The 12,761-nt window shown below is 42.6% G+C and overlaps 1 protein-coding gene across 1 annotated transcript in view; it reads right to left on the bottom strand.

Annotated features, from left to right (window-relative positions):
* Positions 1-252: 252 nt before the first annotated feature.
* Positions 253-12,761, bottom strand: part of jing (AE binding protein 2 jing) — a 177,450-nt gene continuing 164,941 nt past the window's right edge. The window contains exons 2-9 of the mRNA XM_011139039.3: positions 10,218-10,620; positions 8,934-9,256; positions 7,816-8,290; positions 6,626-6,805; positions 6,396-6,537; positions 6,084-6,214; positions 5,925-5,992; positions 253-5,830 (exon numbers count right to left, since the gene is read on the bottom strand). Coding sequence (XP_011137341.1) covers positions 5,653-5,830; positions 5,925-5,992; positions 6,084-6,214; positions 6,396-6,537; positions 6,626-6,805; positions 7,816-8,290; positions 8,934-9,256; positions 10,218-10,620 — 1,900 coding nt within the window. The 3' untranslated portion in view covers positions 253-5,652. The remainder of the gene's footprint in view (positions 5,831-5,924; positions 5,993-6,083; positions 6,215-6,395; positions 6,538-6,625; positions 6,806-7,815; positions 8,291-8,933; positions 9,257-10,217; positions 10,621-12,761) is intronic.

Below are 12,761 nucleotides of genomic sequence, written 5' to 3'. Positions count from 1 at the left end.
ATTCCTGCCATCACATTTCTTCCTTTCTCTCGTCCTCCCTCACCCTCTCTCTCTCTCTCTCTCTCTCTCTCTCTCTCTCTCTCTCTCTCACTCCCTCTCTCTCCCTTTCGCATTTACATTAAAAAAGTTCCTATATCAATAATTTAGAATTGTCAGCAGGCCGATATAAACAATGTAAAAGTTTATACGAGACGCTACAGCTACGTGGCGAAGTCTATGTGATCCTTCTTTGAACATTCATCGTGTTTACAGAGAGGAAAGATTACTCATCGCTGCCGATTTGGAGAATGTGAACGCGTAAAACGCAAAAGAAATGGAAAAAAAAAACCGACCGACGATCGAGTGCTGAGGAATAAAAAGAAAAGAAAGGAGAAAAATGTACCTTGTAACTAAATGCGGTTCGTCCGATTTCAACTGGCGAGCAAAGTATAAAATCTCAATCACAACTAATTACAACACAAAGAGAATACGTTAGCATAGAGAATACTTTATATCGGAATTAAACTCGCCGCGTGCAATTGCAGTGAGCGAGCGATCTAAGCGCATGTACGCGTAAATTTCGCATAAACTCGAATTAATTTATCGCACGGGTTTTACTAAAATGCCGATTGTGCTACCGCGTTCGTTCGAGAATCACGAAAGCTCACGAAACTTAATTAAATTATATTTTGTACCTTTTTATTTTCACGTGATTTTCGTATTGCTGATGCGCTCAAGTTTTACTTTACGTCGTGAGAAATAGTTTGTATAATTAATTGGAAGGACCTTCCAAGTACTTTTGATCTCTCTCCCTCTATTATTTATTGCGGTTCTTCCATTCCACGAGATCAAGCGCGATCGAGCGGCCGAAGGCTCTTTTTCTATCGTTCCACCTTTACGCGTGTGAGAAATGTTACGATAATAATAACAATAATAATAATAATAATAAAGAATGTGCAAAAGTATATAATTAAACGTCTAATAGAATCTCCACTCGGTGCGCAATATTCTTTATGTATCAATCAAAAAATTTTGAAGCAAAGTCTATTTAATTGCTCATTTAAAATAGACGTATTTTTTTGCGGAATAATAATTTCTACCTCACAACCACGGAATGATGAATCGGGTGGAGCGAGTCTGTTTTCATTTACGTAAGAAAATTGGTCCCTTATCTGAATGACGCAATTTCGACTAGCAGCGATAATATGCTATTCGCACGAGTAGAGATCTCACAGTGAGTAGTCGAAAAGGTGAAAAGATAGATAGTAACTATCGGAAAACGATCGTGCCACGAAGAATAACAATAAGCGATGAACATAAAAAAGTGGAGACACGACGAAATATAAAGTTGAGATGTGTGTAGCAAGGATATATAGTTCAGAAATCTAATTTTTTACATCTAAACTAAATAATAAACTGAGAAACGACACAATGATACAATGTAGAAGAGATATTAATTGTGTGTGTGTGTGTGTGTGTGTGTCGCTTTTTGTATGAAAATTCTTCTGACTAACAAAAGTTTGCTGGATTTTTGTGTTACTTATGCATTTCAAAAAATTACACATGTTTTATGTAATATTGTGTGTGCAATTAACACCATCGTGTCCTTTGTTTTCTAAATCTCATCTTTACAATTCGTTGTGTCTCCATTCGGAAGCGGGACGTGTCGATTACGAGGAACGCGCGATAGCTTCTCACGAGAAAGCCTTCGTATGGTACTGAGGCGATGTCTCGGTAAAGCCCGCATTCGTTTTAAAGCGCACGAAGCGAATTCTCAGCGCGAGGAGAAAAAAAAAAGTCCAAGTGCAGAAAACGACGAGTCCCCGTATCCCCCTTTATCTTTCTACGATCGTCCCGTTCTGTACATCTCGTTGGCAGTGCCTCAATTTTGCGTGCTCGACGAAGTTTGGCAGTGCGCGACACATGAGCGCTCAGAGGATATCGCCGGTCTTGAGGAAGGAGTCATTTACATCTGCGAAATCGACTTTCTTAGAAATAAATTATCTACTTATAGAGAGAATCAACGCGAATCGTGTAAATTTCTTCCCTTTGAGCCTACAAATGAAACGAATATCGTATAAATAATGAGAGATGCGAATCACTGAGACGCGTTCGTAAACAAAACAAAAAAGACTTGTTTATAATTAAATTTCTAAAAATTGCTTTTCCTTCGTTATTTACCGAATGTTAATCAGTCAGTTTTTCTAAAAGAACGACGATATACACTCAGAGAATATATATTCGAAGAACGAAACGGTGGTTGCGGCTAGGCCGTGTTCGTGTGTGTTAATGCATATCATGTCATGTGTGTATATGTGTGTGCGGCGTGTGTACGTGTATATGCGAACAAAGGGAAAATCGACGAAGATCGTTAGAAGCACGACATGTGGACGCACGTTCGTGCAAATAGGGACAAATACACGCTAGAGGCGCGCCGTTAAAACGAGACGGAGCTGGCAGAGCGTGATTTTGGCAGTGATGCGTTTCCGTCGTCGGTCTCGATTCGTCCGTAAAGAAGCAAGGATCCGTCACCTTTGTCGCTGAATATACGAGTGTGTCCGCACTCGCGCGTCTTGTGTGTTCTTGTGTTATGTAGCGTGCGATGTGTGTGTGTGTGTGTGTGTGTGTGTGTGTGTGTGTGCGTGCGGTGCACGCGCGCGCGCGCGCACATGTAGTATGTCATCCTCGCGGGAACGATGTGCTGGAAAATCAACGGATACAGAGAGATACATCTTTAGATAGCTTTCGGATACTCGCAACAAGAAGCTTGCCCCAGCGGTGACGAGAGCAAGCTCGCAGTTGCAAGTACGGTATTGTGTGTATATGCCGTTTCATTACGATAATTTCAACTAAGTATTTACATTTATACTCGCGGCCACGCGCGACGCGCAGCGTCACGCGCGTGCAGAGCCACATACGGACGCGGGACATTCTCTCTCTCTCTCTCTCTCTTTTCTCTCTCTCTCTCTCTCTCTCTGGCGCGCGCGCGCGGTCGTTCGAAAAGTACAATTGTCATCGTGTTGGAACACGCATTCCGCGGAGTGTAGGCAACGATCACACGACCATGACCATGACGACGACGCATTCTCGGCGCAGCCGCTCCCTTACACATCCATCCTCGCGTCAGCTAGAGATCTATTCGGTTATACACTTAATCGTACCTTTATAATAATAATAAGAATAATTAATCGATTAATTGTCGCAGAGCTCTTAATTACATTCATATTGGCAGTGTTTCTTAGCTGGTGTGTATGCATGACGTTTCGTCTCTGTCCGTTCCGTTTCTGTGTGTCCTATAACATTTCCGTCCATCGTTAGCACGATCTCTCTCGTCTCAATCATACTTTAATCTCTCTCTCTCTCTCTCTCTCTCTCTCTCTCTCTCTCTCTCTCTATCTCTCTCTCTCTCTCTCTCTCTCTCTCTCTCTCTCTTCGATTACTCAACACAACATACACACACATACATGCAACAACACATCGACACGGCACACGTAACCTTCTTCTCCACTTAATTTACACAAAGATCTTTATCCGCTACATATGTATATACGCGCGCGCGCGCGTCGCTCTCCGCGCTGCAGCACAGCAGATAGTCGTAAAAGTTACACGTTATCCTTTTTTTTTCTCTCTACAAGCCGCGATACGACTACCAGCGAGTGTGAAGCATCGTGGAAGCAGCGAAGCCACCGCACAACATTGTCCGCTCTCTTTCTCTCAGTGTTCCCCTAACAACTCCTGTGAAAAAATGTAACACAGCCTTCGTAATTTACCCCTATTGAGGGTAACAGCTCGTCAGTTTATAGTCGTGCAGCGTGTTGGCTTCCCTCCTTTGGCGATTCAATACATTTTTCGTTATTCGCGAGAGAACGAAAAATGACAAATTGGCGTGAAATCCGACTTTCCAGGTCGGCAACGAGCGTACACCAACACGCTGCGCGAGACTCAGCAGAAAGATAAAAATAAGCGACGATGGAGTACACGAGAAATCGGACATCTCTCAAGTGCGGGAACGAGGCAAGCCCGACGCATGTTTCCCTCTTTCTACGCCCGGACATGCCTCGAGCCTCGAGAAACTATCTTTTTACTTTAATTTCATTTTGTACAGATATATTAGACCTCCGTCCTAAAACAGAACGGCATAATTCTCGATAGAAATCTCGGTGACGTTACGTGTCGTCCGATTATTCCACGATCTTTCAACTTCATGCCGAGCTCTCAGCCTGGGAGACTGTCAACCCCATTCAGGGAAATAACGGCGGGTTTGAAGCAATATACTCTACATATCTCTTGCATTCGCTCTCATACTCATTCTCTCTGTGTTCTCTCATACTGTCGCATTCTTATCCAACCTCCTTCTCCTACAACCCGGATATTTTCTCCCATTTGTTGATGCATTCTTCGCTTCACGCTATCCACGCGATCCTTTTTCCTTTTATCTTCCTCTCTCTCTCTCTTTCTCTCTCTCTCTCTCTCTCTCTCTCTCTCTCTCTCTCTCTCTCTCTCTCTTCGTGTTCTCGTACGACAGTCGACGCGAATTTCTACCGAGGTGTAAATCGAGGTAGACGCATCTCTTCCCCTTTCCCTTCCCTTTCACTTCTTTTCCTTCTTTCCTCTTTCTCGAAACATCGTCGGAGATCTCGTTTTTGCCTGTCGATTGGGTTCCCCAGAATTCTATCGGCTCCCCCGGAAGTGCCAAGGGCCGATGTTAGATATTAATTGAGTCCTAAGGCCACCAGAGTGATTATCTCCTTATAATTGTTAACTACCGCTTAAACATTTTGTCTGTGCACTCCCTTGGTTTCCTTTGGCAAAAACCAAACGTTGACATACGCGAAAGCTTCTTTTTACTGTGTACTCCTTCCTTGTCTCCTTTTTTTATATTTTTGCCCTTTTAATCCTCGACTATCGTTACCGTTCCCACCACGCGGCTGTCTCTTCCCTGGATCTTGATCGGCGGGAAGACGGTACAAAACGTATTCACGGTGAGGCACTTTTGAGGCCCAGACTTAGCGCTTCCGAGGCCGATGAGCTTTGAATAGTGCGCGAGATATTTGTGATAGAGATTCGCATTCAATTAACTCATTGGTGCATACCCATCGACGAGTGATGAAGAGTAAATGCCTCGTTGCGGTCAGCAATGGCTCTCGCTCGACTCCAAACAGGAGACGGATTTAACTAGGATGATCCTAACCTCCTCGTTCACTTATTTTGTCTCTCTCTCTCTCTCTCTCTCTCTCTCTCTCTTTCTCCTTGAAATATTCCTAGCTGTATGTCTTCCTATTCTTATCGTTATTGTGTCACCCGGCTCGTTCCAAATTATAATCTCTTTCTCTCTCGCGAGATCTAGACCAACTGCGATTCTTATTTTAGCCGGCTAAACGATCTGGATCCGTGTAAATTGGTCGTCCTCCTAAATTAGATGAGTTATCTTACAAAGGTCTTCGTCGTCCTCTCCCTTTCTCTCTTTCTCTCTCTCTCTCTCTCTCTCTCTCCCTCTTTCTCTCTCTCATTCTTTTGATAGATTCAGGTTTCAGCTCGCACCTTGCGGCGGTCTTCGTCTTCACCGACCAAGAAACGTATAGACCGTACTACACGTCAGTAGTATTTTGTTTTTCCTGGTTCAGGTGTTAATGCGCTCGTTAAGTCAGTCCTGGATCCGGTCGATCGACATTATCACGAGTTCTTCACCGGTTTTCTGCGCTGTTTCACTCGCATCGTCGATGGCGCGTGGCCACTTATCGCGGGATAGAGCGCTAAGCTCACCTCTTCTGGGTTACTGACGGCCACGTTGCGAATATCTACGTACTTCATGCTTTGTACTTCGGATTCTAGTACCCATTCGTCCGGTACTCTATAAAAAAAGAAATGCAGAAAACGCGCGTGAGTCACGGGAGTTTGTGAATGTGCGTCCTTCAGAGGTCGAATTTTATTATACAGACACTTACATGTTCTGGGGATACCACCGTAGCAGTACCTTCGTCTTACCGTCCATCTCGACTCTCCTCATTAAAATCTAAAAGGAAAAGAAGTTTTACTGCGGAAACCTGTTAAAATCGATGTTATTTTAAAGCGCAAACGCGTGACGACGATTCGCCGCAACTTACTTGACTAGTCAGTGCCATCGAGTTTCCTGGCGTTTCAGCTAATCGTCCCTGCGTTCTCGATGTCTCTAGTTCCAATAGCCTGTGCTGCAGACGTTCCATCACTCCCGAGTCAAAATAATCGAAAACCCTCGCTGCAAAGAACAGCAAGAATTATTCAATAAATTATTCGTTACAACTAATTCGTTACAACTAATGGACAACTAATGGGCTTGCACGAGTACCACCAACACTGATGCTGCGAAACGAGCTCGAGGAATGAGAAGGAAAGGAAACGATCGTCGGCGAGATGCGTAATAGAGCACTGCTACTCACCAGACCAAGGTTGTCGCCTATATCTGAGCTTTTTGCCGTTTCTCCTAACAAGCTTGCCGCCGTTTTCGCAGCTACGCCTTCCGTTGTTGCTGTTCGTTTCCGGCTGATTAAAGTGGCCGTTTACATGCCTCTCCAGGGCAGTCTGTGAAAGAAAGCACGTGCGCATGCGCCGTCAGTATTTAGAAATTCTCGGATACGAAGAGCTTAACGCATGCATGGCGGCTAGGTACCTGCGAGCTGAATCTGCAGCCGCAGCCGTCGACGATACATCGAAAAGGTTTATTGCCACCGTGAGACAGAACGTGTCTTTCCAACCATCGTCGGGAACACGAAGTCCTTCCTTGTACTTTGCACCCTTGCCACTGACAGACGAAGTTATCGACGCCGGTTTGCGTGTTGATGTGCGCGGACTGTAAAGGACGATAATATACACAATTGTATCATGTGTATATGTCGTGTATTGTGTTTTCGTTTTTTACCAATTATTAACCACAAACTGACGGAATGAGATTTTATCGAATCACTCGTGTGTGCACGTGCACGCAAATCGGAGAATTTTATTATATATTTATATTAAATATATCCACATGATATATATATATATATATACCTATATAAATATATATATATATATATATTTCGTTAAAGATACACTTAATTTTGCATGGGAATGGAAAATGTGCGAAGAGAGACTCGACAATCGATCAATATGGCGGCATTCTCCGCACGACTGGGAGCTGGGACTAAGCTTCAACAGAGCCTTAATTATTTACTAGTCCGAAATTCACTAGTTTTTCTTACAGTCGTTTGCATCGTGTCTAGGATATATACGTACGCGAATGCTGATTATTCGACTAATGTATTATTTTACAATTCGTATTTTACGCAACACTTGACACATCTTATTATATTGTGTCATACATAATTACATACGTAATTATAATTATATATACATACAATAAGGAAACATTGAAGAGATTAGTGAATTTCGGCCTAGGAAATAAGGTCTGTTCCTTGTAGCTGCACTTTCTGAACCGTTTTGTAAACACTTTCTATTTCCTTCTCTTTCCCATTGAACATTGTGCACATCTGCTTCGTTTTAAATGCAGGCAATACAACCTGATGCGTATAATATATGATGATTACAAAGAACTTTGATGTTAACGCTTGACTGAAGCTTAAAGCGCACTCGTTTGCGGGACAAATTTGGACAAGTTTTCTTCAACGCGCTTGGAAACGCCAAGCCAAAGTCCAATGAGAAAATCTGTGTAGCAATTCTCGTGAAATAATTTCTCATAAAAAAGTTTTCTCAATGGATACGTCGAATGCGTGTCTCGAAATGCCCCGAAAGCAAGTGAATTGAAACTGTTTTGCAAGTGAACTGTTACGCACCAAATAAAAAGATTGTTCGTCCGTGTACCTGTAAATGTTCCAGAAGACCGCTAACAGATTCGAAGCTGACTTCGCACTTGTCCCAGCGGCAGTTTCCACTATCCGCAGATCTGTCTTTTTCGGGTGCCCGCGCTGGAAACCGGATGGTGGTAGGTGCCGAGAGAATAGGCGACAACAACGGCTTCGACGCGCTGCCCCTCGAGTCCTCCTCTTCCTCATCCACATCGTCCTCGTCGACCGGCGCCTCATCGATCTGGGTTTTCTCGCTTTTGCTGTTTTCTGACGACGAGAGCCTCGAGATGGGATCGTGGCCGTTCTGAGACCTCAGCGCACCTAAGATACTTCCGCAGGCATTCGTCAAATTGTTGTTCTCGTTCACGTGCGGCTTCGACAGGATGCAACCTTTGAAGTCCAACGGTACTGCTTCTCCTAGCAGCGACGGTGCGGCGGTAGAAGACGGAGAGCTGCATTTAGCTGTGCTAAGACTTGCATCTGAAGGTAACCTGTTTAGGAATTCAAAACAGAGTAAACGATTAATCAGAAACAGTCCTTACTTACCACGCTCCACTTTTATCTAAAACTGAAGATCATACAGTGTTAGACCGATTCACAAGAGATCATGCGCATTATATAAATCTATATACATATAACCAGACATGATATAAAGATATGGATAATTATCTCCTTTTAAGATACCTAGAGCCTCTTACCTTACGTATTTCCCAAAAATTTTTAAATAATTACTTTCGAGAAACGAATTAAATGTCAACGATTAATCCCAGTTTTCTCTTTCCCCACATTCTAACATTAATTATTAACATTTTTCCTTTCGCCACCCCCTTTTTAACTTTCCTTTGCTATTTTATTGTATTTGTGTGTTATTATAGCTTTACTTTTTATCGACTTATTATCTTACACTTTGTTGAATCTCATTCGAACTTGAGTTTCCAAATTATTTTGCAGCTCTTAATAAACGTGAAATAGTGCGTCCTTCCTCAAATGTTCAAAAATTAAAAAAAGGATCGAGCGACCGAAACTGTTCTCCATGTGAACATGTACCTAGTAGCGAATAATTAACTATTTAATTAAAGCACCATTGTAATAAAGCACGAAGACAAGCTGTGCATTACACGCAGATAGTTATACCTGAGTGATGAGATCTTGCAGCTCGGCAGATTTTTCAGTACGTCGTTCGAGATTGGCAGACTTGGCAGCGGTTTCGGCAGCTTCTTGTCCAACTTGCCGTTGATCCTTGGCACGACGACCAACGGCGGCTTCTTCGTGGTCGGCGGCGTCGTCGTTAGCGTTCGAGCTTCCCAATCGTTGGTCGGGGTCCCGCGACTATTGGCCGACACGGTACCCAAGTATTTCGCGAGACCGCCTTTGTTCCTCTGCACTACAGGCGGTCTTCGGAATTCCGAGGAGCTCTTGGCTACCAGCACCGACATCGTCTCGCTTGTTTTCTTGATCTGTCAACGAGGAGACATGATCGTGACAGCGATACTTTAACGCTGTTTATCTTGTTAAGCTAGGACGCCGCCACAGCTTGATATCGAATCAGCGTGAAAGCAATCGAGTAGTAAATTACTTCTTCTTTAGCGGGAAAGAGGCGAAGATGGTAAAAGCAGGTAACTTACCACTCGCGACCTGCCTCTCTTACCCTACCTAGTTCGCGTCAGTGCTTGCCGTATAAGTAATGATTTCTCTTTCCCCACATCGCCTAATTTTCGATTGTGTTATTCAATATTTAACACGTACGAGCCGCCAAGCGGACGCGATCAGCGTCGGGGATGCACGTGTTGGGTGTGAACGCGAATCGGGCGAATCGGGCGAGAACGTGCGCGCCATGTTAAATCGTCGATCGATAGGATAAGCAGATTCCGCGAATTAATCTACAGGAAAACCGCTTTACGGGCAATCGTGAAAAAAAGCAAGTAGAAAAAAGACTAATTCAATATCCGATAAATGTGTGCTCCCCGATAAGGCGGGTCTGTATCTGAAGTGTCCGCGTCTGAAGCGGGTCGATATCTTCCAGCACTTCCGCTACGAGCGTGATTTCCACCGAGGAAGCGTTTTCTTTCGCCGGTGCTATTTCTCTTTACTCGACTTCCACGGAGCCGCCGATCAAGCGCCGTTAAGTCGTTAAGTGTCAAGTAACTCCCCAAGCAAAGATTCGACTTTATAAAATACTATTTTAGTGTACTCTTTGTGGTCCTCTCGTGGTGTTCAACGTATCATTAAGATTCACTTTGGACTATCGGGACAAGCAGAGAGACCCTTTCGTATAAATCCGCTGAATTGCGTCATTTTCGAGAATTATCTTGTTATTTATACCTCCGACCGCCGCATACGCTACTTCCTCATGCGTTATTCCACTTTTGATCATCTCGAACTCGGGATTTCAGACTTCGTCTCGAGCTTCGTACCAACCTTCGGCTGCTGCTGCGGCTTGATCTGGGTCTTAAAGTACTCCGTAATCTTTCCCTGCGACTCGTGATGATGCTGACCACCGGTGTTCTTCCCGTTCCCCTTGGCGGCCCCTCTGGACGTGGGGTCGGCGGCGACTCCGGAACGGGCGAGGGCGCCAGCCTCTGGCTCGCCCCTCAGCCTCTTGTACGTAGAACAGGCGGTCGCCGCCAACGGTGGGGTCCAGGGCCACTGGGGCCTGGTACCAACCTGCGACGACGCCGCCAGCTTGGGCAGGGACGGCAGTGGACTGGCGGATGTGCCGCGTATCGCTACCCCTTCGTCGCTGCTGGTGCTGCACGGAGAACCCGGTTCCGTGATGTCGCTTGTGCCGCTGCTGCTGCATTCGCATGAGGCTGCGACGCCACTGCAACACAAAGACAGAGCGGTGGTTTTACTCGAGGAAATTGCGCACTGGAAAACGTTGTCAGGAGGAGGCGCATCTATGAAGAGCCTTGCCCATCTTGTACAAGTTTTGAATCCCTCGCGGCTACACGCGTATTGAAGTTGGGAGCGTCATTTTCAACATCCTTTTAAATACGTTTTTGTGTTGAAGAGCATAAACGTTTGATTCTTCTTTATTTGGAATATCTTCTTTCATTTTCGTTTATCTTTTAATTTCTGAAAAGCATTTCAATCGATATTATTTTGCGTATATTACCATACGTTAGCATGAAAATTAATTCTTTTACTTTTAAGCATCATATTTATAGGAACTTTTCTGTTTGTCTTAACGAAAAGGATATAATTATATACTAATAACTAACCCACTTTTTTTTAACACGCCTTGTATATCCTGGTCGCTCTAATGCTTTAAACTTAGATAGCAAATTGAAATTAAGATCGTCTTATTTAAGAAAGGGCAAAGAACAAAAATGAACGTTTTGTTATGGTAATTGGTTATGATTTATCATCTCATAATTATAATTTTTTTTACTTAACCATTTAGTCGCTAGGAGCAGTGAATGTTCTACTATTAATAGTGATGTTAGGCACAAAATTACACTATCTCGTGGTTAGGGAGATGTCCAATGAGAGATATTCAATTTTAACTAGGATTGTTGATGATTCTTCCCGCACATTGCCGAAAAATCTTTAAGTCACCACATTTTTATCTTTTAAAAAATATTCATAAAATAAATCTCAAATCTTGAAATTCTATCAAAATAGAATTTACGTACCAACCAAAAATATAAAATGTTTTGCTGTCTGTTCTCTCCTTAGTTTCAACTCTAAACGAAAATTGCAGATACCGTAAGTATTTTATTGTAGTGTGAAAGTAAAGCATTATTTGCATTGGCCAAGGAGGTTTGTAGTGGAGAAACAATGCTAAAAATAAACGATAATTCTACGTGAGATAAACACGAAAGAAGCAAGATTCAGATTTCAGATTTTCCAAAAAGATTTAGAGCGCAGGTGATAAGCAGTTGCGCATCTGTCAGAATACATACAAAAGTCTCGTGGTATCTACAGTTTTCGTTTAGAGTTGGAACCGAGGGAAGGACGGTCAGCGAAATATTTGATACATATTTTTCGTAAAATACATTCTACTTTAACCCTTTAACGCCTACTGGTAACTATAGTTAACTATAGAAACGCATTTAAGAATCCATAACTTAGTCAAAAAAGGAGATATTTTCGTTTTCTTTGCGCCACTGTAAAGGTGAATTCTTCTTCTAAAAAGTGATATATAGATTGTATGTGGATTCGGTTTAGTCTGTTTTTAGCTCAGTTTTAATGATACCATGTTTTGTCAAATTCCAAGTAAGCATAGTTAGCATTGTTACTGACATCTAGAAGTGCACTATAAATGAATAGATTGGTATCTGTTATAATTTTATACATTTGGAAGCTTTCTCAGATGCAAAATGTGAAATTAACAGAGATTCAGAAATTCAAAATGGCGAATCCAATATGGTGAACACGAAAATCAAGAAATCAAGCTATTTTCGTGAAACCTGAGGTGACCTACAGCCCTTTTTATGCGGCGAAAAATGAAGGGACGATTGACTATCTAAATGGTGATCTATAAGATATTCTTCTGAAATAGTAAGCTTGACATGATCTGAATGATAAACTTCACTCACACACAAATGTAGTAAAGTTTCAGCTGAAAAATGTCAAGCTGACTATCAGAGTTATGTCGTATAAATTACCCTTCATTTTTCTCTGCATAGATTGCTCATTTCGTACATGCTTTTAGGATCCAAGTCATATTTACCAATAAACAAAAAACGAACGACAAAAAAAAACCAAACCAACGAACCAACAAACGAAAAGCGGAACTTCATATACTCATTTATTATATATTCCATTCCGGATAAATAAAGATCAAGTTCTGAATATGAGTTTTATGTTTCGAGGAATTTTTCCAACCATTAGGTATGATATAAAATTATTAAAATTAAACAAAAAAAAAATTTAACCGATCAGGCGGCCATTTTTCGCTTCTGGGAGTAGTTTCTGCTTGGTAAAGGTAATTTTTCGTAGATGTAAAATTCTGATATT

Source organism: Harpegnathos saltator, unplaced genomic scaffold (genome assembly GCF_003227715.2).
Source record: "Harpegnathos saltator strain DR-91 unplaced genomic scaffold, Hsal_v8.6 scaffold8, whole genome shotgun sequence".
In the NCBI taxonomy this organism is placed as follows: domain Eukaryota; kingdom Metazoa; phylum Arthropoda; class Insecta; order Hymenoptera; family Formicidae; genus Harpegnathos; species Harpegnathos saltator.
This window is presented reverse-complemented; position numbering and strand designations above follow the sequence as displayed.